Here is a 27,968-nt window from a genome sequence, read left to right as displayed (position 1 = left end):
GTTTTGAATGCGGTTCAATAGGATTTGGCTGCCATTTCTTGCAGATTGCTCGACCATGTAGAGGTTCTTTTGTCGACAACTTCCTATGGAAGTCTTGCCTTATCTCGGTTAATCCGGTATTTTTGTATGCGTGTCTGTGTTAATCTACCTACAAATACGTGTGTATGGTTAATACATAGGTTATATATGTGTGTGTGTGTGATACATAAGCTCTAAATATGTGTGTAGATATTTGTGCTGTGTGTGTGTGCGTAAGCAATCTTAGTTAAGTTGCAAGTTGTGACGTACATAATTTGGAGAAGACGAAGAAAGAAATGAAGAATTTGGAAAGATAGGATTGGTGTATATCGCACGGAATATTATTAGATGAGTTGTATGGTGTGTACGGATTGTGCTGAAAAACAGTGTCGTATAAGTTTTGAAATTCTAGGAAACCGAAGAAGCACAAAAGAAAAAAAATAGAAAAGAAGCAAAACAATATCTAACGCGGCTGAGAAACTGTGACTATGTTCACCGAAGCCAGAAGTAGTGGTGGCGCCATCGGGCACTTGTAAGAGACGTTGAAATTATAATTCATTGCTAAGAAATAGTAATAATAAAAAATGTTGGGGTTTAAAAGTCTAGATTTAGGTCCAACATTCTGGACGGTTGTTTTTATATGGAATCTGTGGTGTTAGTGCCACTAGTATTGGCGATTAGTCGGTGCTTGGCATTGACTATCACGTGTGTTGGAACTTCCCTGGTTTCGGGGAAATCAATTTCTCTCGGGGGCCACCGACCCAACTTTTTTGCCTTCAATGTCGTCTACAGAAAAAAAAACTGTTCTTCTTAATGGTAAGAAAGTATTAATAATATTTTGTTTCGTTTTCTTTTTCTAAAAAAAAATAAAGTATGTTATTCGATCCATTATTTCAAAATTTTCAATTTAATACAAAGATATCTGTTGTTTTTGTTGTTTGGTCCCAGGTCGGCCCTGGTTAACAAAATCTCTGATCAAAACTATTTCGCTAATGACACTCCCATTCACTTTTTTTTTCCCTTTCCTTCTATTTTTGTTTTCAATGTATCATATTTTTAACACGACATTATTCAGTGCAGTCTTAAATATTTTAAGACAGCACAGAATGACTTAAGGGAAGTTTGGCTGCTATTTCTAGCAGGAACGGTGACCTCATAGAAAGTCTACGGTTACTTTGTTTGGTTAGGATCGCAATAAATAAACCTTTACGTTGTTGTTCGAAGACTTCCTCGTGGGACATTTATTGACAAATGTTTGCTCTGTTATTACGGGTTGTTGATGTTGAGGCAAGCTAATAGCAAAGAGAAAACAGTCGTTATAATGTCGGCCTGTTGAATACATCTTTATATATATGTGTGTGTGTATTCAATTATATATATTTATATTTTATTATTATTATTATTATTATTATATTATTATTATTATTATTATATATTATTATATATTATTATTATATATTATATTATTATTATATATATTATATATTATTAATATTTATATAGGATCTTTTTATTATTTATATATATATTACATATATTGTTTATATAATGTACGTTTTATATATATATAATATATATATATATATATAGCAACACCAAATGGCGGTGCCCCAGCATGGCCACAACTCATGAGCTGAAACTAGAATCAATCAATCAATCATAAATATATATATTTTACATATATTGTTTATATAATGTACGTTTTATATATATATATATATATAATATATATATTTTACATATATTGTTTATATAATAATGTACATTTTATATATATATATATATATATATATATATATATATATATATATATATAATTAATTAATAAGGGTGAGAGAATTAGATACTAATTTAATAGTATATCTATAGGTCTCTATGTGCGTATGCCGTGTTGTTGGGCCGAATTAATGGGATGTTTTTATTGTTCGTTCATCAGAAATGAGCAAAGACCATTTACATTTATTAGTTTGTTTCTGTGATGGACTTCGTTTTGAAAAAAAAGCTGGATCTAAACAAATAAGCCATTTGATATCTTTTCCCTCTGTTCCTCTTCCCATAACTTGACATAGTGACCTTGCAACGTTTAAATCGCTTTTCCCATCGTTATTAAATGCCCTGTCCCCGCCTCCTTCGCTTCGAAAATAAATGAATTAATTTAATTAACTAATAAATGGGTTAGATATTTTAATAAACTGTCATTCGTTAATAACATCACTAGCAATGAGCAATACATTAATTAATGGTGTTTTAGTGTCAGATATTTGTTGTTTGTATCTCGTCAGTTCGTTTAGGATTCCCTAAATATATTGTTTCGTAGACTTGTACTTGTTTAACCCTCGGTCAGTCCTTATCGAGTAGACTTTATGATTAAAAGGCATACATCATCAGCACCCCGTCCTTTTTTAGGGGACTACAAGGTTTAACATGTCCTCTTATTTATATATTTCTTTATTGCCCACAAGGGCGCGTGTGTAAATGTAATATCAGATACACTATATCTGAAAAATGACAGGACAGTCATGGTTGGAATCAGGGCTGGATTAAGATCCATAGAGACCCTAGGCACTTAAAAGATTTTAGTGACCCTGTATGTATGTAATTCAAAATATAAACAATAATAAACATAAAATTAATTTTATTTTTCAAAATGAAACAAAATTAACTGTAAGATGGAAAATAATATTTATTTACCATCTTTATTTATATACGAAAGGTTTTCTCCTATTTTATTAATTGCAAAGTTTTTGATCAGATCCTCACTATGATACCATAAACACTTTGAAATTATATTTCCGATTATATAAACCACTTCAAATATTATTTTAGTAAGTTTAAAGTGATTTCTTTTGTGCTGTAGACCATTTACCATTTCTGTGGCACCACCCCTTCCCTTCATACCTGAAGCATGTGCTTATTTTGCTTAATGGTTAATCCAGTGCCACTTGGAATGTTTCTGATCATATGTTTACTCCATCAGAGCTGACCAAGGGTTAAATAACTTTCTAAAATAAAAAATAATAATGTGTATAGATAACTTCCATCAAGTATTACCAATATTGTTTATGACACTTAACATCTAACATTTTGTTTATGAAGAAACCCTTACTGAGGTTGGTTCAAGGTGATGGGTATGTTCAGATTTCTTCACAAGTTTTACATATTCTTTGAAATATCAGCTGTCTAAATTTGAAACACTTTTTACGTTTTTCTATTTTAAGGTTTTCTTGCCGGGTTGAAGAATTCCTTGAAGAACTGAAAAGAATTTATACTGGAATTATATTTTACTTGAAGCAAACCCCCGTGCCAGCATGGAAGCTGGATGTTAGACGATGATGAAACCGAGAAGAATTTTAATCCGAATTGTGACTTTGCGATAAAATACAAGTTTATATTTTTTCTCCTTCAAATTAATCCTGATCTTGTTTTTGTCTCATACATGAAGATTATGCCTGCAAATTATTTCTCAACAATCAATTTCTATAAGGTCTATATTCTACCAGAACAACTGTTGTGTTGAATGAGACTTTTCTACTGAAAATATTATTGTAGTCTCTTTTTACCAAGACAGTTATGAAAATGTTATTTACCATTCTTAGAATCTGCACAAAGTGGCCTTTTACAGAAAATGTTTTAAAATTTGAAAAATTTTGGAAAAGCAGTTTCACTTAAAAATTTGATATTAAGTAGGGATTATCATCTTAAACCAGAAAGCAAAATCTAAATTTATTTTTCTATTTTCTGATGTTAAAACACAATTGTCAATGGAGAAAACACACCATTGTGAAGTTTGTGGAAAAAGATTTCCCAAAAGATTTCAGTTGTCTCGTCATATACGGACCCATACTGGGGAGAAACCTTACAAATGTGACTTCTGTGATAAATCATTTGCTCACAATAGTACGTTATCCACTCATAAACGAACTCACACAGGTGAGAGACCGTTTACCTGTGATGTTTGTGGAAGGAAATTCATTGACAATTGGAATTTGGTAAGCCATAAACGAACCCACACTGGGGAAAAGCCTTATCGATGTGAAGTCTGTGGCAAAATGTTCTCCCAAAATGGCATTTTAGCTAGTCACAAGCGGACCCATACTGGAGATAAGCCATATCACTGTGATTTTTGCAATCGAAAATTTTCCGAACGTGGAAATTTAGCACGACACAAACTACTTCACACTGGAGAAAAACCTTATAATTGTGATATTTGTGGTGAAAGTTTCTGTCATTATAATAGCTTTTCTACTCATAAACAGACTCATGCAGGAAAAAAATTATTTCAGTGTGAAATTTGTGGTAAAGAATTCCCTCATAACAGTCAACTATCTAGTCACAATCGCATACACACAGGTGAAAAACCATACTCTTGCGAAATATGTGGTAAGGCTTTTGGTAAAAAAATCAACTTATATTATCACAAAAGGACCCATACTGGGGAAAAACCTTACAGCTGTGACATTTGTGGCAAAAAATTTACCCAAAGATGTTATTTACCTGTTCACAAACGAATTCACACTGGAGAAAAACCGTATCCATGTGAAATCTGTGATAAAAAGTTCTCTCTCAAAAGTCAGTTAAATACTCACAGACGAATTCACACAGGTGAGAAACCGTTTCCCTGTGAAATTTGTGGCAAGTCATTTGCTCAAAGTGCCACTCTCACTAACCACAGACGAATTCATACAGGTGAGAAACTCTATCATTGTGAAACGTGTGGAAAAGCATTCACTCAACGCAGTATCCTGTTCAATCACAAACAAATACATGCTAAGGAAAAACCATTCCACTGTGAAATTTGTGGCAAAAAATTCACTCAAAATGGTTACTTAACCATTCACAAACGGTCCCACACAGGAGAAAGACCCTATCCTTGTGAATTCTGTGGTAAGACATTTGCTCAGGGTTCTACCTTACGTAATCATAGACTTCTTCATACAGGTGAGAAAATGCATGTTTGTACCATCTGTGGCAAGAAATTCACCCAACGCAGTTCATTGTCCACCCACAGCCATTTACATGCTGAAATAAAACCGCATTGCTGTGATATCTGTGGTAAAAGCTTCTGCTTAGCTGTCTATCTGTCTCGCCACAAAAGAAGACACAAAAAACATAACCTTACCTAAATTTCAGCTCATTCTCTCTTAGAGATGATTTATTTTAATGAAAGAGATTTTTTGTTTTTATCTAGTATCATTTACTTACATTTTCTGAAAAATAGTTCAAAATAATATTTCATTGCAAAATAAGAGGGATTGATTTCTTTCCCTGAGGTTCGACACTGGACTGCCTGGTATTTTAGAGTTCCGATTATTATTTACTTGTGTTCAGATATTAGAGCAGGTTGCACTTCAAGCACAGTCCATGGGGTTTAATTAAACCTAATTGGAAAATAAATACTACATCTTCACTGGTTAACATCTGTTCTAAATATTCATTCAGCTTTCAAAGTATTCCTGTAAATTCCAGGAAAGTGTTGCTGCCACAGACTTTAAATGGCTGAAAATATTTGGAAACCTGTATGGAGACAGTTGTAGCCAGGAAGTCTTTAACTCACATCTTTGGGGTTGCCAGAAACTGAGAAAGCCCATCAGACTGACTATACTTGTCATACAAATGATCAGCCTTATCAGTCACCATGTTGAAGAACACCTGTAAATGAGGTGTGATTGATCAATATTCAATAATTTATCTAACCTGAGTACCAAGGTTGAGTTTATAAACAGCAACATGTATTTAATATTTTGAGTTTAAATGGCAGTGAAGATGGTGAAACAGTATTTGGTTTCATCCCTCTAGGTTCTGAGTTCAAATGCTGCTTAATTTCATTATATTTCAATAAGTTTAGAGTTAATAAAATAAGAAGTGGTGATATGCTGAAGTTGATTCAGTGAAATTAGTCAATCTCCTTGAGAAACTGGTCATCTATGTAAGCAGAAAGCCTCTACTGTTTTCTAGTTAACCCTTGCAATACGGTATTTGTGTCCATTAAATTTGAAAAAATGAATTTAGTAAAATAAATTTGTCGTTATTAAGCTGGTGTTTGAAACCTAAGTTAACGTACTTTTGGCAGGTTCTAATTGAGATGATCTTAAAAGAGAAGTTTGTATCATAGGACCAGAGGTGAGTAGTCTCAAGCAGGTTTCAAAATGCTTCAGAATACTTGATGGTTAAAAATACTCTTCTATAAAGCATTTACATATTTATCCAAATTTCAGAACCTCCCCTACTCCTTTGCTAATACTGATTATATGAAATATTAATATATAAATACCAATATATTATTTACTGTAGTCAGTATTTGAATTAAGAGCTAGTGATAGCTTCTTGCCATAAAGACACAGAAATTAGGCAGATTGATAATGTCTTGTGCCTCCAAGCAATCTCTAGGCTCAGAGCACATGGTTAATTACTGTGGACATTAAGTGATATTTATCTCTCACTGGATGGAATACATATTTTTCGTTGATCCTACCTCAATGGAACAGTAAACTAAATATATATATATATATATATATATTGATACATATGTGAAAAAGCAACTGTTTAAACGAAACTATAAAAATGGCAGGAATTAAATGATAAAGAGGAACTTAAATAACAAAAAAAGATTTTTTTGTAGATTAAGAATTGTACAGATTGATGTGATGTCATCTTTATTATTGAAATACAATCAAACAACCATGAACGTCAATTTTATTAAAGTGTTCTGTTTCATATTTTTAGTTTTTTTTTTTTCTTTCTTCTTTTCATTCAAACTCTAACTTGAATTTATTGGGATTACCAAAGTTTTGTTAAATGTTGGAGATTTTAGTTTCTCGTTCTTAATTTGACATTTTTCATCATCATCAACATTTAACATTGGTTTCCCATTCTTGCAAGGATTGGATGGAGCTGAACTGTTAAGTTACGTGGATGTAAACACGCCAACACCGGTTGTCAAATGGTGGTGGGGAACAAGCACAGACATAAAAACATATACACGCATGTGTAGACGACGGGCTTTCAGTTTCCATTAACGAAATCCACTCACAAGACTTTGTTTGGCCCAAGGCAAAAGTGGACGACACAATGGGATTGAACATGGACCCACATGGCTGGGGAGCAAACTTCTTCTCACACAGCCACCAACATCCTTACAATTCTGCCAGCTCATCCCCACCCTATAATAGTTTCTAACTTTAATTGTTATGTTAATTCTTTAATTGTTATGGTTAATTCTAACTATAATTGTTTCTAACTTTATGCTCTTCACCAAATATCTTCACCCCTATGGAACAAAATAATACTTGGGGAAAAGAAAAGATTAGCCATCACAAGTGAGCCTCACCCTGGACACTTACCTCATGCTTTCGCTATTTGAAGTATCTACAGACACGGATGCCGTCTTGATCTTCCCACCTTTCACCCAACAGATCATTGTGGATGTGAAAGTTGGAGGTAGGGAGAGAAGGTTACCCCAGCTGAGCAGAGTAAAACAACATGAAATGAAGCATCTTATTCCAGGACACAACAAGCCACCGAATCCAGATATTGAACCCGTTTCTTTATAGCCAAGAGCCAAACAGCCTAACCACCAGGCTACATACCTTCATATAAGGTGTGTGTGTGTGTGTTTCAGTTATTAGATTGCAGCCATGCTGGGGCATCGCCTTGAAGAATTGTTAGTTGAATGAATTAACCCGTTAAGGACTAGCACTTATGAATGGATGGCTGTATATGTGAGAGAGAGAGGGAAGGAGAGATATAATGCATATTCTAATGCTTCCTGGTCATCACAAAATAATTACCAATTTTAGTTATTTTTCAGTTGTTCTTTCAAGTTCCTGCACAAATCATTGTTTATTCTGTAAAATTCTGTACATCTCAAACCTTTGTAAGATTTTTTCTTTAACAGTTAGACAGTGTTGCTGATGAGGTCTATCAAAGCAGAAGCATGTCTAGAGTTATCCTTACACCATGCTTCAGATTCACTCCTCATATATTTAATAACTAATTCATTTTAATCAATTTAAAAATTCTAAAATTGTCTCCTCTCACTTTCCTGATAATTAATCATTAATTAATGTTTTTTCACCTCATTTCAGTTGCAATTTGAATTGATTAAAATTTCTTATTACATTAAAAGAATATTAACGCTCACTCTACAACCAGATGGAAGCTGATTTTCTGGATAAACTCTCAAAAATATGAAATTGAACCAATGTCTTGTTGTATCCCATTTCTCTAATGTGGGGCATAAATTTTTATGAAGATAACAATAAAATTGCTCTCGATGGGTTACAAGAGGCAAAGGTGTAGGGCTAATATAAATGTGACACTGAGTTCAAGTCGGTGTTGAATGATCGAAGATAATGCCACCTTCATTGTATTAAGAACGTATAGGGCTGCTTTAATGTATCCTATCTTTATATATAACATTAGGGTGTGATTTGAGGGAGGTTATGCTGCTATTTCTAGTAGACTGAGCAACCGATTGAGTAGGTTATTCATGTGACGGTTTGTTGTCATAGCAATGGATATGATTCCTGGAAGTAAAAATAACATTTTATAAAACTCATCGAAGTAACTCTTTTTATCCAGTCAATCAATCAATGTCCACAACCCAGAGAGGCCGTACATTCACAGAAAGAGACAAAACCCTTTTCTTTCTCCATCTTTCCCATCTTCAGCCAGCCCCTAGTTTTCCACTGTCCTCTTCCCTTGTCCAATCCTCTCTCTCCTTTTGTGGTTTTCATTGTGAATTTACACTGGAAACATCAAGAATTTGGGGATGCAAGCGAAAGAATCTCACCAATTCAGTCAATGAGCAGTGACCAAAGACCACCTCAGACATATCTCTGGATAATAAATTTTTGGGGAAAAAATACTTACAAAAAAAATCTCAGGTATGTATTATTGATTTTGTTCTGAAATGTTCGTCTTTAATGATTTACAATGACTTTTGACCATGGTTAGATTTTATTGTCTTTCCATTGAAAAAAAGGACACAGAAATCTGTGCTGCAGGATCTCAATTTTATTGTTTCTGTTATTAATTTCATAGACTTCAGATCAATGAACTCATGTATAAGTCAAACAGTTTTAAAGTTGAGGTGCAAAAATATCTTTACTCATATTCTTCTTCCTGCAGCTTCTCTCATGAGTGTTTATCTGCAAATGCTTCATAAATGGTTATTTGATGAGCTCATTGCAAATGAGCATGAACACTTCACTTATCAACAGCATGAGGCTCCACCTCACTAGAAGCTTTCTGTGAAGGCTTATCTCCATGAGAATCTGCCAGGGAGATGGATAGGGCATGCCAGTTATAAGGACAATGGGCTGTTGAAATGGCCACCACGTTCACCTGACTTGACACCTTGTGATGTTTTTTTCTATGGGGTTATATGAAATGACAAGCCTAGAAGAACTCAAGCAGAGTATCACTGAGGCACTGGAGAATGTTATTCAAAACAAGCGTGTTTGGCAGAAGCTCGACTACCGACTTGACGTGTTTCATGTCACAGGCGGTGCGCATACAGAATATTTGTAAAGCTTTGTGAAATCGGTTATAAAATCTACATCCCTCTGAATTCCCTGTTCGAATTTTGATAAATAAATCCTTTATTGTTCAACATGAAGCCTATTTAATTTCGTTTGCCTAGGATATATAGTTGCTCAGATATTCACATTTCAAATAATGTCGATTTTTTTGGAGACACCCTGTATTGGTGATTACAATTTTTAACATGCAGTTCAGTGCTAGGTTTAACGAAGCGATCCACGAATTCAGCTCCTATTAAGGCTAAAAATTCACAACAGCATTTATTATCTTCCATGACACACTTCGTTATGTGTGTGTGTGTGGGGGGGGGGGCTTTATGATACGTATGATGTTAAAGCTAAAAAAAAAAAATTCGAAAGTCAAAATTTATAAATTATAGAGTGAGGCGAGGGTACTTTCTGTGTGCAGATTCATCTACGATTCTTAAATTATACAGATCGAAAGAATTTTTTCCCTGCACTCGATAATTTCCGAGTCTATTCTACAGGAATGCCCAGTAAATAAATAAATAAATAAACAAATTGGCATGCACCCTACTTCGATTGTGCATTGAAATATAGAGAAGGCATTGAAGCCTATTATGTATAAAATTGCTTTTGTAAAACGTGGAAAGCGATATGATACAGTGGAGGCTCAGTTCATGGTGTAGAGTGATACCAAGGTCGACTCTGCAACTAAAATATTTATAGAAGGTTTCGCACAGGAATATAAAAGAGGAGGTGACATTTACGGAGACGCGCGAGAGAAGTGTCCTGAACTGGTGCGGAGGGCTGTAAGAGCAACGAGTCAAGCCACTCCAGCAGACATGGACAATATACCTGAATTCATCATTCTTCCGGATGATACGAAGCTGAAGGTAGCCGTACAGGGCAGAATTCCAAAGTGCTTCGGGTGCTGACAAAAGGGGCACATAAGAAAAACGTGCCCCCAGGCCCTACACCTGAAGCACAGGGAGAAAGGCAGAGGAAGGTTAGTGTGCAACAGGAGAGAATGGAAGAGGAAGTCCCAGGGGACAAGGAGAAGAGGTGATGGAGATGGTCTCGACAAGGGAAGATATATCGTGACGAGGGAGGACCGTTGACTTCAGCATCTACTGAGGTAAGTGATGGTGTTTAAAAACGAACATTCAAACAAGATCACAAAACATCAGAGACAATTGAAAACACTCAAAGAAAAGACAGAAAAAAACTAGCAACACCAAGCAAAGTTTAAAAAAAAAAACTTGAAAATTTATGTACGTTTAAAAATTGTTCAGTGATGTTACCTGGGTCGTGGAGCCCAAATAACCATCATTTCATCTTTCTCATTTTTATAATCATTCATTTTCATTCGATTTTTTTTTACCCCACTTGTAATGTCCTCTCTTTTAGTCCCTTCGTGGATAATAAAGAATAAAATAACATTATAGCCCGCCCCTTCCTCCAGACAAATCAATGTACTGGCCCCTATGGTATATATTTATTGACAGCAAGCTATAACATACATAGATCAGAATTGGGCCCCCGAAACAACTGGCCTTAAGACACACAACTCATACGTAAATATTTAATATCAGATCATCCCGTAATTTTTGTTTTTCAGGCCGTACTTGTTAAAACATGCTCTAACACGTTTGAACAAGATTTTTTTCACGGGGGCATAAATGCCACAGAGCAAGGAAAGCTTTAGTTAGATAGATTTTGGCTAACCCTAACCCAATCATTTGTTGGTTTTAATAGCCCCTCATGAAAATGGAGCTCACGGAGGAGCACATTAGCCACATCATGTTTTACGAGTATAAAAAAGGCAACAATGCTAGAAATGTGCAAGAACTGTATGGCGAAGGTGTTTTGAATATTCGGAAGTGTCAACGATGGTTCCATAAATTTCAACAAGGGGACTTTAACTTGGAAGATGTCCGCCGCTCTGGTCGCCCGGTCACTTTTGATAATGATGTACAGAAAGCTGCTACTGGAAGAAATCCATATGCAACTCTTGAAGAGTTAGCAGAAGAGGTTAATTCATCGCCATTTGCAAGAACTTGGAATCTTGCCTAAGCTTGGCAAGTGGGTTCCACACCAAAAATAAAAAACAAACAAAACCCGTGTCACTATCTGCACTGCCCTTTATTCACGTGAGAGAAAAAAAATCTCCCTTTTTAAAAAAACTGTCCACTGACCAGTGATGAAAAGTGGATAGTTAAGCAGGTATGGAAGCAGAGGGGTTAATTCGGTGGAAATAACATCAAGTAAAAGTTGTACCACACCATAATTAAGTAACTTCTGTGCCGTGACTGAACCTAAAGATAACAACAGCGGTGCAGAGTGGGCTTCGGCTGTCTTGTGCGGGTGCCTCCTTCTTTAAATATCAGACCTTCGACTGCTGCAAAATCATTGTACAATGCCGTTAGATAGCAGTGAAATCTCCCTCAAATAATAATTGACCATTATTATTAAAAAAGAAAAGAGGCAAGACAATGGATAGTGTGAATACTATATTTGAGAAAGAAAGAAAAACACAGGATGGTCTCAGCTGGAACATATTTTAATTATTTGTTAGTTGGATCAAGGCTGACCCGATGTTATTAAGCTACAGCAACAACCCTAATCTCCACGAGCCAAAGAGACGTGGTGGGGGTATCTGTGCCTTCAATCGACATAGTCTGCTAGAAATAGCAGCCCCGTTTCAAAGCCCACGCCACTGTCTTGGGAATAATGCAGTCTGACATAATCATAAAAAGACAAACAGGTCATGCTTGGAATGTCTCTGATCATTGGTGTCACCGTTGACTTATGGCTTAGCAATATTATTTTAATCTGCAATTTAGAATCTAGGAAAATCTTAGCTCGGTGTCAGCAGGAAAAGACTGTAATAATAACCATAAACATGTTTATCGATAGATAAATAGATAGAGAGATGATTAATTATCCGTGTGTGTCGGTGTGTGTAATTTATCCTTCAACACCGTCTCTCTATGATAGATTAGTTAGTGCTGACAACAGCGTCCGCCATAACACGTGCTTTAATTAAGAGTCTAGAATGTTGGAGACTTGTTAAATAATAAATAGCAAATAATCTAACTGAAAGTTGGTCGACGCTGCTCGAGTGATGTGTTACTGGGGACATTTGTACGTGTGTCGCTTAAGAAGAGAGAGAAACTACTTGGAAGAAAGCAGAAGGTGCGTTTCGGTTGATGAGTTTATTTACAATGTGGTTGTGTGTGTGTCCCAAGTCGAATGTTGCTGTTGACCCTTTAATCGCCCTGTTGTCTGTATTAACGGTGTTGTTGGCCTACGATACAGCTTATATATATATATATCAGCCTTACATGCATAAACACAGACACACGATATACATGATATTCCTATATATATAAATAATTGGTACTAATTAATTGATGTATGGTCCCTGTTAATTTTGCTCTGACATATAAAGGTATTCTTATATATATATATATATACAGATATATATGTGTGTGTGTGTGTTATTACCCTAACTGCCTCGACTTTCTTAGTGTAGCCTGTCCCCAATGATGGGGCAGGTACCTGTTGACATCCATGTTCGTGGACAACTTCTAACACAAACAAGAAAATGATGGTGTTGCTGTGTTTAGTTCGACCACAAACTGTCAACAGCCAGTGGCTGCTGATCACAACCGAACATCATCCAAATAATATATCCATACTTTTCCTCCTCTCTTCCTGATAACTTGGGAATATTATGGACTAATCGGAAAAGTTATCTTACATATTTGTTCCGGCTTTGTGCATTACGAGTTCAAATCTGGCCAAGGTGAACTTTACCTTTAACACTCTCAAGGGTCGATAAAATAAAATACCAGTCAAGTACTGAGGTCGATGTAATCGACTTTTCCCTCCCCTCAGAACTACCAGCTTTCTTCACTCTAAACTACAAACGGTTATTAAGTTTTTTTATTCCGTATAATTTTCTCACTCGATTTCCTTGTTTTGTTCATTTAAAACTGTCCAACTGGTAATTTATTTTGTTGACACACTGGAACATTCCTCCCCCTCACACACACACACACACACGTGTGTAATGCTTTTTACTTGAGGCTCAAGGCCTGACGTTTTGGAGAAGGGGTTAGTCGATGACATCGGTCCCAGTGCACAGCTGGTTCCCTATTACATCGATCTCAGAAGGATGGAAGGCGAAATATGTTATACAATCAAAATAGAAATGATCGATCAATCAAACACAATAAGGTGAATAGAAAAATGAAAGTAACCTAACTTTACTACGATGAATTTTCAAGTGAATGAGGTGTAAATATCTGAGTTTTAAAAAATCCCATTTTGTATTAAATGAAAACCATCCATTGAGGTCTCCGTTCCTTTATCACTCATGTTAAAATGGCAGCCTTTCTAAGATGACTCTTTATCTTAGAAGGAAATTTTGTTTATAACTAGACAGCTATACCGTGGATAGAAATCACCTGTTTTAAGTCTGGTTAATTCAGTTTAGTCACTTCTCTCCGCTATTATCAATGGTACGACAGATAGTATTGCCTTCTGAGTCAAGGATCTGGCAAATAGGGGGCTGAATTGATACCCTGCCTGTGGCCAATATTGGTGGTCTACTTAGTTTAGATAAGTTCCTCATCTCCATTGCTCTCAGAATGGAGCCAACGTTTGTGGGGTCCTGAGATGTCGCTGTGGCAGGCCCCTCAACTCCACTGTTTGCTTTGCTGCCTAAATGCTGGTCATTCTGCTCGTCACACCAAGATAAACTTAATCATTAAGTGGGCTCTGGTTTGGGTTAGTATCCCCTCAGTTCTAGAGCTGGTGGGTTTATCTAGAAGCAATGGGGAAAAAAACCAGGTGTTCTTACCCTTTGTCCTTAAGGTAAGATGTAGGTACCTCATCTGGGATGCCACCGTCTGTGACTCCTTTGTTCCCTCCCACATCCTGGATACTGTGGTAAACGGGAGGTCACTGCTCCCATAGCCAAATGGAACAAAATTCTTAATTATCAGGACCAGTCAGTGAACCATATTTCTTCCAGCCTGTGGCGCTTGAGATATTTAGAGGGGCTGGGCTGCAGACAGCAAAGTTCTTGTCATTGTTGGCAGCTCACCTTACCACTAGCATAGATAGAGTGTGTGCCACCCTTGGACCCCACAAAAAACACATTGCCTACAGCAGACCCCAAAGTGGTGCCCCTTTAAAAGTGCCCCCCCTCCAGCTATGCTAGTGCACCTTACCAAGGAGGCAGGTGATGCCCATGAAGGTGCTTGACTGTTCTGGTGCCTTAGCTTCGCCATCACCCACGGTAATGTCATGAGTGTGTTGGCTTGCTTCAGTAGGTTCCACTGAACCTTGTGGCGTGCAGCCAGTTGAAACACATTGGTGTTGAATTGATGGGTGTTTTCTTCTTCCTTTGTTCCTCTTCTTCCATTTCATTCTCCCAGTTTTAGATTTGTATTTTTAGTGTGGTTTTGTTTTATATATGTGTCTTAAACATGTGCCATATTCTAATAAAAGTTACGACCTTGCCACAAAAAGAAAGTTTTCAAGCTGGGACCTGGTTAATGTGCAAAAGTCCTTATATATCTTTTTATCTTTTGCTTGCCTCAGTCATTAGACTGGCCATGCTGGGGCACCGCCTTGGATTTTTGGTCAAATGAGTTGACCTCAGGACTTAATCTTTTGTTAAGCCTGGTACTCATTACATCAGTCCCTTTTGCCGGACTGCTAATGTATGAGGATGTAAACACACCAACATTGATTGTCGAGTGGTGGTGGGACACACACACATACGACAGGCTACTTTCAGTTTCCGTTTACCAAATCCATTGACAAGGCTTTGAATCTTCCTGAGGCTATAGTAGAAGACACTTGCCTAAGGTGCCATGCAGTGGGACTGAACCCAGAATGATGTGGTTGGGAAGCAAACTTCTTACTACACAGCCACACTTTATTTCATCATTGTTTAACTTCTGTCTACCATGCTGGCATGGGTGGGATGGTTTGACAGGAGCTGGCCAGGCAGAAACCTGACTTCTGTAACTGTTTTGGCAGGATTTTTACAGTTGGATGCCCTTCCTAACACCAGCCATTTGGCAGAGTGGACTTAGTGCATTTTATGTGGCCCAAGCACAGGTGAGGTCAGTTTCAGCAAGGTTTTACAGCTGGATGCCCTTCCTGACACCAACCACTCAGTGGAGTGGACTTAGTGCTTTTTACGTGGCATATATATATATATCATGGAAAACAGACGTTAAATGATGATGGTAACTGAAATGGCTTTTGCTGTAACACTGTCAATTATATTTCTGTTTGACTTAGGACCAAACACTAGTTCAAGGCACTGATAACCAGGTCCAAGGTCAAACATGTGTAACATATCCTGTGATATGTTACATTTGTGGTGAAGCAATTTAACTCTCAGTCCACCTGGATGAAGAAAGATATTGTACATTATGAACAATTCGCCGCAGTAACCAGTGGCAGCTCTTTAACATTGGTGAGTGTTTTGTTAGCTTATGATCCTAAGTTCAGAAGACAAGTTAGATGGCAATAAGGTTAACCAATTGATGGATATCTCAGATCATAAAAGTGGAGTAATTGACTTAAGAAGTGGTGGGGGTGTTTGACTAAAACTTCTTTTTTATATTTCCTCTGAAATGTAAAATTTGTTGTTTAACTCCGGAATTAATTCTTATCATGCAGACACATGATCAAGGGTGTTCTAGCCATGACCACTCCATATTTTTTCATAGTATATCTAGGATGACAATTAAATGATGTGTGGAAGACAGTAGAGTGGGATTTTAGGCCGATTTGGCTGGCTGCTACTTCTAGCAAACCAGCTGACCATGTGGAGCCCTTTCTGTTTTTTCATGTTCTTTTATCTTTTACTTGTTTTTAGCCATTAGACCATGGCCATGCTGGGGCCCCACCTTGAGTTTTAATCGAAGGAATCTGTCCCAGTACTAATTTCTTTTAAACCTGGAGTTTATTTCTTTAGTCTCTTTGGCTGAGGCCATTAAATTACATGGAAGCAAACAAACCAACATTGGTTGTCCAATGATGGTAGGGAACAAGCACACACACACATATGGATAGATAGCCATCCATTGGTCTTGAAAAACCGTGGATCTGTACCTGGAGAATTTTGTGTCAGCTGCTGATGGTGGTGCAATGTCTGCCGTGGCTGTACAGGCCCACATGGGAATGGCAGTCTCACATGCAGCGACTGCATTGGAAGAACCTCTCCACCAGCACAACACAGTTTTCCTTTCCTTCAGTGGCAAGTTTCATTTTCTCTTTCCCTCGCTCCATCTCCTTGCATAGTACTGGTCTCCAGTGTGGGCAACCATTTGTTACCTCCTCCCATCTCAGGACGTCCAGATCTATTGACTTCATATCTCTCGGATATGTCCTTGAAACAAAGATGAGGCCATCCTCATGCTCTTGTGCCAGTGGCCAATTTCCCATACAGGAGGTCTTTTGCAATCCTCCCATCCAGCATACAACATGCATGACTGAGCCAGTGCAATTGGAGCAAGTTGTCTTGGCATGGTTGAGGACTTTGTTGCTGGTTGACTCAGTCGGTCCGCTTCATATCCAAGATGCAGTGAAGGTGGAAGACATTGGAACACTGCTCCTGTCTGGAGTAGAGGCTCCATGTCTTCACTGCCATGAAGTAGTGTGTTGAGGACGCACACCTTGTAGACAGCAATCTTGGTGTTTGTGGTCAGTTTTCTGTTTTCCCAGACTCTCTTCATCAGCTTGGCAAATGTGGAGGATGCTCATACAGCTCACCTGCTGATCTCAGGCTCCAAGAAGGGGCTATCAGTGATGGTAGAGCTGAGGTAGGTGAATTCATGGACTACCTCCAGCTGATAGTTGTTGATGGTGGGGGTGGAGCATGTCCAGTTGTTTCATGCAGGTATGAAAAGCATCATTCAGTTAGGGGGCTCTTCTTTAGAAGCATTCATCATAGGCAGCAGTGTGAAGTGGGGCGGTGCGCTTGCACCCTGCCCCATTTGGCTTCATCTTCACAGTCATATTGAAACATGCATTTGGAACATCAGCTGATGGTGTCTACCCCAACACCAGATCAGACAGAGAACCACTTAGTCTGTCAAAGCTGAACTTGAAATCAAGGGTTCGTCAAATACTCATCAGAGAAATACTGTTTGCAGATGATGCAGCATTGACAGAGCACTGTGAGGACCTGCCAGGAATTCAATCTGACTATTTGTCTGAAAAAAACCATTTGCCAAATCCACTCACAAGGCTTCAGTTGGCCCAGAGCTGTTGTAGAAGACACTTGCTCAAGGTGCTGCACATTGGAAGTGAACCTAGAACCCTGTGGTTGGGAAACAAGCTTCTTTATTTCATCAAATTTGCCATAAAGGCATTACAAAGATAGAAGCAATTGCGGGCTGGACAACAACACAAAAATGAGATGAATGATGAACAAAATAATGATATTGATGAAGGAAGCAAATGACCCCTGCCAATCGATGCCCCTCAAGAACACTGTTCTTTTTTTCTCTTTTTTTTATTTAAACACTAATGAGGTAATAAACCTCTTACAGTAGTCAAAAAGTTCCAAGTTAATCAAGGTGCCAAGACCTCTCACTCCACCTCCCCGATCAAATCTCTCGCTGCCTGCAGGCAATCCCACAGTAGCAAGTCGGGGACCCAGAAAAGATAATTGAATTCCTCCTTAGAAAAGGCATGCATTATCTTATAAAAGTTACTCTCTTCCATGACCCCCACAGCCACCTGCGGAGGCCAATGTGGGCCATCAATGCAGGTCGGAACCGCCAGTTCCCGACCTTCAAAACTTCTTACAAAGTTCTCTACTGCCCCTCCCTTGAGAAAGAAGATCACAAATTCCTCATAATTTTCACTGGGAGGGGCCATAGTTTTCTCTGTCGGTGGCACAATTCCCACCGACGAGGTTTTGGGATATGCTGGTAGTGCACTGTAAACTGCCAGCACTGTCCCGTTCCATTTTTTCTTTTTTTTTTGCCTTTGGTACGGGAGGGTTTGGTTCCTTCGCTTTAACCGGAAGAACATAGCTTCCTCCCACAGCTTTTGGATCCTTTGGTGAGCAACCATTGTTGCTCCCCTTCTTCCTTTTTTACCCCATTTTTCTGGGGGAGGTCTCTCCTTCCTCGCCTACCTCCATCTCTCCTTCCAGAGGAGGAGAGGGGGTGCTTTTCCACAACCAACTGCTCCAGGACCCTACTGTAGCCCTGGGGACAGTTCTTTTTGAAGTGGTCCAGTTCCAGGCACTGGTGACACTTGGGGGTGGGGGGCGTCCCTCAAGACTCACTGGGTACCTGCACCAGGCAATTTTCAAAAAATTTGGAAAAACCAAATTCTTGGCTGATAGGGTCCACAGGGTTAAAACAGCTTTAGACCTAACCCAATCAGCCACAGGAAAAATCTTCATATTGAGGAGCTTGGCTCCACTGCCACCCAGACCCCGGCAGATAGTTTTTCTCTATCCACTTGGGTTCTATCCCGGGTGGCAACCCATAGACCCAAGCTCTTGTCTACTTCTTCCTATAATACGTGGGAAGAAACAAGATCTCTTTGCCCTTCAAGGGCTGGCTCACAAATTTGCAAGCCTCCTCAGGGGTGTCAAACAGCAACCACACCGTTGGAGATGAATTTAATAGTTGGCAAATATTCTGCCAACTCTTTCTCAATTCCACTCTTTTGAAAGAGGGCGATAGTGTCAAGTGACTTGGAGTACGTTCACAGCACCACCGTCCTCTCTTCAAAGTCTTTTATCCACTGTTTGGGTGGGACACTCTCCCACTCCAACACAGTGTTATTTATCTTCTTTGCTGTGTTTCTTTTTTGAAAAAAGATCACAGAAAACCAAAAGTTCAGAGTTCAAAAAAGCAAAAATACAGGGAAACAAACTTCTTACCACATAGCCACCCCTGTGTTTTGGTTGCTATTTCACTGACACCATTTCCAAGGCAGCTTATTTATTTATGGATGCCAACATGACTGAGTCATTAGGAACATTGTTTTTGTAAGCTTTAAAGTTCCAAGTGCCATCTCCCTGCATTGCATCTTTGGCAAACACCTTTTATCTTAACTTCAGGTCAACTCAAACCTTGGAAGTGAAATTGGGTTAGGGGGAAACTGCATAGAAGCCTTTTGAATGGATTGTATCTGTAATTAAATGTTCAGCTTCGTTATGTATTGTACTGACAAGGCCTGTGGAATACTCAGCCACTTAAACATTAATCAGTTGATTAAATAACTGCTTGCTCATGGTCAAAACTGAAAGTAAGTCATCATTGTCGTCTTTTGGGTGGGTTCCTACTACAGTCCCTGGGTTTTTAGCACAAGCTGAACTTTCCAGTGCAATCTAACAGAACACTCATTAAATATGCAGTGCTGTACATATATTCTCACAAACCATATTTACTGCTCGGAGGACTGCACCAGGAAGAATTAAGTCTCTGGGCCATGAACATTGTTTTTCTGTCAAAGATAGGATGTGAGCCATTGTCTTTTTGATACCTCATCTTGGTCATCTCCAACACACACACACACACTCTCTCTCTCTCTCTCTCAAAAGTGAAGAACTAATTCCTGAAATGAACAATTATTGAAATAATTCTTTAAAGCCAGATTCTTGGCTATAATTTTTGTTACACTTACACTCCATTGGTTGCAATGACGAGAGTTCCAGCTGATCCAATCAACAGAACCACCTGCTCATGAAATTAATGAGCAAGTGGCTGAATACTCCACAGATATGCATACCTTTAATGTAAGTCGATTACATTGACCTCCCCAGTGCTCAATTGGTTCTTATTTCATTGACTGTGAAAGAATGAAAGGCAAAGTTGACTCTGATGGCATTTGAACTCAAATGTAAGGTCAGAAGAAATGCTGTGAAGCATTTTCCCCTAAGCAGTAACTTTTCTGCCAGCTTATTTATTATTAATTATGAAAAATTAATCTCTAAAAATTTTGGTTTTAAAGACTTAATTTTCAAACATTTCAATAACATTGATTCATGTTTACAAAGTCAGAAAACAGCACAGCTCCCATGACTTTCGGAAACATTTTTTCATGCTAAGAGTTGCTGAAGCATGGAACAAACTGCCGGCATCAGCTGTTAGTTGTCGGAGCACTGCATCCTTCAAAACTTCCATGCTTCCTGAGATTCGCCAACACTATACCTGATCTTCTACCCTCCATACACACGCAAGCATGTATCTGTCTCATACACTGTTCGCTTTCCAGACATTTGTACATTACTGCATATGCTTTATACGCACTTTTGACAAGTTGTGGTGCACCTGAGCACTGTATACAATAATTTCATTATTATGTTATTCCCAATAGATTCGAATAGATTCAGCCATGAATAACTGATCCCTGTTGTTTTCCCTAATCAGAAAACACCTCCTCCCTTTAAATGGTGTATTTTCATAACACTGGTGTAAGGAATCTTTGAGACAGTGTGCTGTTTCAACTTTATTGTGTGTCTTGTCTGTCAAAGCTACTCCAAACTGATAATAAATCTAACAAAAGCACAGGCTCACAGGTTTGTTGAAAAATATCATCATAAAGTTGATGTGATTCTGTTAAAATCCTTAACCAAACAGAAAATATTTATTAACATCAACATGTGAATAAAGTGATAAACGGAACATAGCAAAAACCAGCATATTTGGTTTGTTAGGCATTGCAGATTCAGACAAAAATCTTTAGCTACTCATTTCTAGATAATTTACTAACTAAACATGTCTTAACTACTATTTCCTCCATTTTCTTCTAATATGGGACTTTGTGATCTTTCACAAAACCCAGTCAAGCAATTTTCGTATTTTGTTAAACATCAAGTTTATCTTTAACCAATGAGTTTTCTTATTTTAGTTTTTAAATTTTATTAAATTCTCACTCATTTCACTTTCTTTTTTTGTCTTCTTTTTTCAGGAAGTTCCACCTTCCCAAGTAGAAAAAATAAGTTTTCTTATTTGGAAACCTTAGGAAGTGAAGCTATTAACCTAAAAAATGGTTTTGTATTTTTGTGAAGATGATTCAAATCAGGAAGTTCCTGTTTCTAAGATTGTCAACTTTGCAATCGGTTTGATTGTGAGACATTCAGTTTCCAAGGTTGCAGTTTGTTCATCGCACCAAGTTAACTGGGTTTAATTTCAATGTTTGAAGACATGGAGTATAAACTGCTTCAGTGTGAGATATGCAAACAAGGTTTTTCTGAAAATGATGAGCTGTCAATGCACAAATGTAGGAATACTGATGAAGAAAGTATTGAGGCAAAATTTCTTCCTTGTGATAACTTTCCTAATGAAACAGAGATTATCTGTGACTTGAAATCTTGTGAAACAACAATAAACAACCATTTGACAGAAGATAAGGAAGTTGATGCCACAGAGAAATCATTTTGCACTATAACTTGTCTGCCGACTTCTCAAAGCAGGACTTTATCTAATGTAAAATTAGAAGGGAAACCATTTCACTGTGAAATTTGTGGCAAAACATTTTCTAGGAAGAATATCTTAATTGAGCATAAATGGACTCATACCAAGAATAAACCATACAGTTGTGAATTTTGTGGTAAAACCTTCTCTCATAGCAGTGGCTTATCTCATCATCGACTTATCCATACTGGCAACAAGACCTACCGCTGTGAAAGTTGTGGTAAGATATTTTCACAACGTAATTACCTGTCTAGACATGCTCGTACACACACTGGTGAAAAACCACACCACTGTGATATCTGTGGTAAAAGATTCTCTATTAAAAGTGATTTATCTCGCCATGGACGCATACACACAGGGGAAAAACCATATCAGTGTGAAGTTTGTGGTAAAGCCTTTTCTGTGAGTAGCAGCCTAGTTCAACACAAACGAATTCATACTGGTGAAAACCCATACCACTGTGAAATCTGCGGTAAGACATTTACACAAAACAGTGTTTTAGTCCATCATAGACGTATCCACACCGGAGAAAAACCCTACAAATGTGGAATTTGTGGTAAATCGTTCTCTCGCAATAGTGCCTTAATTGAACACAAATGGGTCCACACTGAAGACAGACCTTACACTTGTGAAATATGCGGTAAAACTTTCTCTCGAAATAGTTATTTATCTCGACACACACGAATTCACACAGGAGAGAAACCGCACCAGTGTGAAACTTGTGGAAAAGCATTCGCTGAAAATAAAGATTTATCACGTCACAAACGAATCCACACTGGGGAAAAGCCATTCCATTGTGAAATTTGTGGTAAAATGTTTTCTGTCAATAGTAGCTTGGTTCAGCATAAAAGAATCCATTCTGGTGAGAGTCCTTACAATTGTGATATTTGTGGCAAATCATTTTCTCAAAACAGTATACTAATTCAACATAAACGTTTACACTCAGGGGAAAACCCGTATATTTGTGATATTTGTGGGAAAATATTCTCTTTGAATCGTAGTTTAATACATCATAAACGGATCCATTCTGGTGAGAAACCATATCGGTGTGGGATTTGTGATAAGACATTTGAAAGAGTTGGCATCTTAAATGAACATAAATGGATTCATGCCAAGAAAAAATTCTATCCCTGTGAAGTGTGTGGCAAGTCCTTTTCTGCCAATAGTTTTCTAACACAACATATGCTCGTTCATACGCAAGAGAATACCTACTCGTGTAACATCTGTGGCAAAACCTTTTCTTTAAATACAGAATTAACACTTCATGCACAGTCACATGTATCGGAGAAATCCTATGATTGCAAGATTTGTGGTGAAATATTCTCTGAGAAAAGCAAACTAGTTGAGCATGATCAAAGTCATTCTGGAGAGAAACCTTACAAATGTGGAATCTGTGGTAAGATATATACTCAGAATCACTCTTTAATTCTTCACAAACAAATTCATTTGAGTGAAAAACGTTACAAGTGTGAAATTTGTTGCAAAACTTTCTCACGAAATGGTACTTTAACAGAACATAAATGGATTCACTCTAACGATAAACCATACTCTTGTGATATTTGTGGCAAAACGTTTCCTCGTAATTTTGCTTTATCTCGACACAAACGTATTCACTCTGGAGAGAGAATGCACCAATGTGACAACTGTGGGAAGAAGTTCTCTGAAAAAGTAGCTTTGTCTCGTCATACACGAATACACACAGGGGAGAAACCGTTCCAGTGTGAAATTTGTGGTAAAGCCTTTTCAGTTAATAGCAGCTTAGTTCAGCACATGAGAGTGCATACAGGAGAAAATCCTTATCAATGTGAAATTTGTGGCAAAGCTTTTTCCCAAAGTAGTATCTTAGTTCAGCATAAAAGAGTTCATACCGGCGACAAGTTATACGAATGTGAAATCTGTAGTAAAACCTTCTCTCGAAACAGTTCGTTAATTGAACACAAATTGATTCATTCAAAGGATAGACTATAATCTTGTGAAATGTGTGATAAAACATTTTTTATGAAAAAAATTTATTGAGTCACAAATGAAGACACAAAGAAGAGAACCCTCACTGTGATAAGACCTCACACATACTACAACATTCCAATGTTCTTGTAAATCCTAAATTGAAAGATACACTTGTTCCTGCCAGAGTATCTCTGACAGTTAGTTAAATCATTACCTCATCATTTCCCTCTATCATTACATTGTCATTACTTTGTATCATTGCCTATATCATTACTCAAATCATTACCCTACAGTCTAACGAGGCTCCACTTATTAAACAGTTTCGGATATCATTAACGACTTCCTGTTATGCATTTGATACCAGCCTCGTTAATCCTGTCAACAATAACAATATTCTACCAGCAACATCTCTGAGTTAATGAATTGTGAAGTTGAGATGACAGCAAAGTATTTAATATTATTTTTTTACATGTCTTTCATAACAAATGCAGTCAGGTATTGGTTATGTATTTCACCAGCAACCTTTGGCTTTTTGGAATTTTTTTTTTTCAAAACATTTCTATTTATTAAACCAACATTCCAGTTATGAGTTTTTCTTTCTTTTTTAATCCTCTGTTTTGTTATATGCATCATCATCATCATCATTGTTTAAAGTGGACATTAAATGATAGTGATGTATATGGGTGTATGTAGTTTATGTTGCATATTGATGTTCAAAGAGAAAAGAAGACAAGCAGTGACCGGCAGAAACATTTGGAAATAGTTTTAAGTAAAAAGGCCTAAAGTTCCAAATGGCAGACATAAGATTACTAATTAGTAGCAGTGCTATATATCATCAACATCATCATCATTTAATGTTAGTTTTCCAAGCTGGCATGGGTTGGAAGGTTGAACAGGATCGGCACTCGGTTCTATAGTCTGCTTTGGCATAGTTTCTACAGCTGGATGCCCTTCCTAAAAGACAACTACTTTCCAGAGTGTATTGAGTGCTTTTTAGGTGACATCAGCAGAAACAGGGTCGTTGAGTACTTTGCAAGACACCTCAGCTGAGAGTGAGGGAGAAGTATTTTTGAGTGGGTGTGGTTGTGTGCCAGTCTAGAGATTTAAGACAGAGGGGACTGATATAGGTGTCTTGCTGTAGAATAGATACCCCAGTTAAGAAATAAAGGAGCTGGAAAATACCTATTACTTTACTACCCACAAGGGGCTAAACACAGGGGGGACAAATGGATTAAGTCGATTACATCAACCCCAGTGCGTAACTGGTATTTAATTTATCAACCCCAAAAGGATGAAAGGCAAAGCTGACCTCGGCGGAATTTGAACTCAGAATGTAGTGGCAGACGAAATACCACTAAGCATTTCGCCGGCGTGCTAACGTTTCTGCCAGCTCGCCACAGAAAATACCTTCACTGAGTATATCAGAAGAAAATTGCTAAGAACTCCATCATGCGTACTAGATAGAAGCAGAAAAGGTGCAAAGAGCTCTCTGGCAGACCAACAGGTAACCAGTGCCCTAGTACAGAAGTAATTAGCTGTAGAGTCACGTATCAAGCAAACCCCATGGATTACTACTCCAGTGTCATGATAAAGTTGGTAGGTAATTTCTGTTACCTAGGTGATCTAATTGGTGTTGCTGTGGTTGGATTGTCAGTAGGGTACAGACATTAAGGAAATCTGGAGGAAGAGCTGGCGACATGCAAAAATCTTCGACAGTGTAAGTATTGAATGTGAAGGGTCTGAGACTGGGAAGAAACGGGTTGATTATGATCTGTTGGATGGGTTTTTATTGATAAAGCAAGAAATAAATGAGCTGAGAAAGTAGCTTGGTTTACAGTCAAAGCATCACCTGATGTGGAAGAGGTGAGGCAGCTTGTGCCACGTGCTGACAGTGGAAGGTCCCAGAGAAGAGAATAACATAGAAGTGGATTGATCTCATATTGGGCTCACAGATGAGGTGGCACAGTCGTTGGTACACTGCAAACAGGAGGGGGGCGAGAAAACAGTTAATTGATTGTGCAATGTAGATAATGTATTTACGAAAAGAAAAGAAAAAAAACAAATCTCTAAAACAGGGGAGGATAACTTCACTAAAATTAGTCGTATTAGAGTTATCTCTCTTGAGATGTTTCAAGGTTCTTAATCCATTGCCTGCCATGAGCCCCATTTGGGTATCTGCTAAAAACAGACTCACTGCCGGTTGTTCGTTGTATTTAGAGTGAATTGCTTATGAACATTTCATTTGCAGAGGTGTGTTTAACAATATTTAGTAGTTAAAGCTTGTCATTATTAGCTCTGGCTAATTCTAAAGGACATTTTATGTCATAACTTGCAATTTTTAAACTACAAAAATATTGACTTTTTTGAAAACGCCCACCACCATCTAGATCACTCATCGATATTTCATACGCATTCGATACTATAGTTTCAAAAGAACTAAAACGATTTTTTATTGCAATTGAATAGAAAACGATAAATACGCTTTTTTTTCCAGCGATCTCCATTTGGAACTTTTTGAAAAATTTATAATTTCCAAAATAATTCACATATGAAGAAAATTTAAATACTATATATTATTTTAACTCCTAAGACACCTGGAAAAGCCAAAAAATATGAATAAAAAAAATTGGCAGTTAATGGATTAAACAGACCTAAGAGATTTTGTTTATTAATTGCTTAGATAATGTCAGCTGATTAAAGTTTTTCAACTTGCTGTATGAGGAACCTTACTCTATTTGCATTGTGTAAGCAGAACTGTTCTCTCACATAATTTCGTCCTTTCATATTGCTCTGTATGTATATGTATGTCTATATATATATACATCTTTTTTCGTATATCATGGATGTTAGGCTAAAAAGAAAGAAAAAACATTGTGTTGAATCCCTGCTGAATGAACAAAAGAACACATTTCATTCCGAGACCCCAACTTGTGGATGGCCGTTGGCGTCCACTTTTAAGGTCCAAGAAGAATTTCTGGCTGATTGTCTAGCATAACAAAAGTTCACAGTGTACCATGATATCCCAGATCAGTGATAAACAAGGACATGTATGTATATATATAAATATATATATGTATGTGTGTGTGTGTAGAGAGAGAAACGTTATGGTATACTCAAATATTAGACATTATACAATAAAAGTTTGGAATTCCTTCTTTTGCTACAAATATATGTAAAACACGCTTATAGAACCATGTTTAAAAGTAATACCAAACGAAATAAGGAGATTCAGAGTGTAATGTTGAGAGAATGGGGTTTTTTTTCTGTTACTTGAGACGACATGATGTCTTGTCATACATCTGTGAAACTCAACATTTCTCTAAATACTCATTTCAGTACTTCTCAGATCTTCTGACGTCTACATTTTTACACTGAGTATACTGGTTACTATGACTACACTGACTCATCTTTGACTCATGGCAACATTTTATGACCTTATATACTCCATGTTACATGTTTGTATAACATGTAATGCAAAGAAATGGTATTGGATTCTAAAAATAAAACCCCAACAAGGTAAGGCTGTGAACTGATAATGGAAAATGATTGATACGTGTTGACTAAAGAAGTTGGATATAGTTGCTTCGACTTGAATACAAGATGTGTGACTTCCCATTCATAATTCTCTTGTGGATAGTATTCTTTTATTCTTTTACTTGTTTCAATCATTTGACTGCGGCCATGTTGGAGCACCGCCTTTAGTCGAGCAAATCGACCCCGGGACTTATTCTTTGTAAGCCTAGTACTTATTCTATCGGTCTCGTTAGCTGAACCGCTAAGTTACGGGGACGTAATCACACCAGCATCGGTGGACAAACACAGACACACAAATATATACGCACACATACATATATATATATATATATACATATATACGATGGGCTTCTTTCTGATTCCGTCTACCAAATCCACTCACAAGGCTTTGGTCGGCCCGAGGCTATGTTAGAAGACACTTGCCCAAGATGCCACACATTGGGACTGAACCCAGAACTATGTGGTTGGTAAGCAAGCTACTTACCAC

The 27,968-nt window shown here is 37.6% G+C and overlaps 1 protein-coding gene across 1 annotated transcript; it reads left to right on the top strand.

Annotated features, from left to right (window-relative positions):
- Positions 1-47: 47 nt before the first annotated feature.
- LOC115219070 (zinc finger protein 721-like) lies at positions 48-24,535 on the top strand. Its single transcript, XM_029789131.2, has 4 exons — positions 48-834; positions 3,237-5,138; positions 11,280-11,555; positions 21,716-24,535. Exons 2-4 carry the CDS (start codon positions 3,780-3,782, stop codon positions 23,966-23,968), a joined length of 3,888 nt encoding a protein of 1,295 aa, XP_029644991.2. The 5' UTR covers positions 48-834; positions 3,237-3,779; the 3' UTR covers positions 23,969-24,535.
- Positions 24,536-27,968: the final 3,433 nt, after the last annotated feature.

This window comes from Octopus sinensis, linkage group LG14, assembly GCF_006345805.1.
Source record: "Octopus sinensis linkage group LG14, ASM634580v1, whole genome shotgun sequence".
NCBI classification, from domain to species: Eukaryota; Metazoa; Mollusca; class Cephalopoda; order Octopoda; family Octopodidae; genus Octopus; species Octopus sinensis.
This window is presented reverse-complemented; position numbering and strand designations above follow the sequence as displayed.

Coding starts and splice junctions, on each gene's coding strand:
- LOC115219070 (XM_029789131.2), top strand. CDS start 3,780: ATGGAGAAAACACACCATTGTGAAGTTTGTGGAAAAAGATTTCCCAAA. Junction 5,139..11,279: donor ACAAAAAACATAACCTTACC/TAAATTTCAGCT, acceptor TGGTTTTAATAG/CCCCTCATGAAAATGGAGCT. Junction 11,556..21,715: donor TTGAAGAGTTAGCAGAAGAG/GTTAATTCATCG, acceptor CTGGGTTTAATT/TCAATGTTTGAAGACATGGA.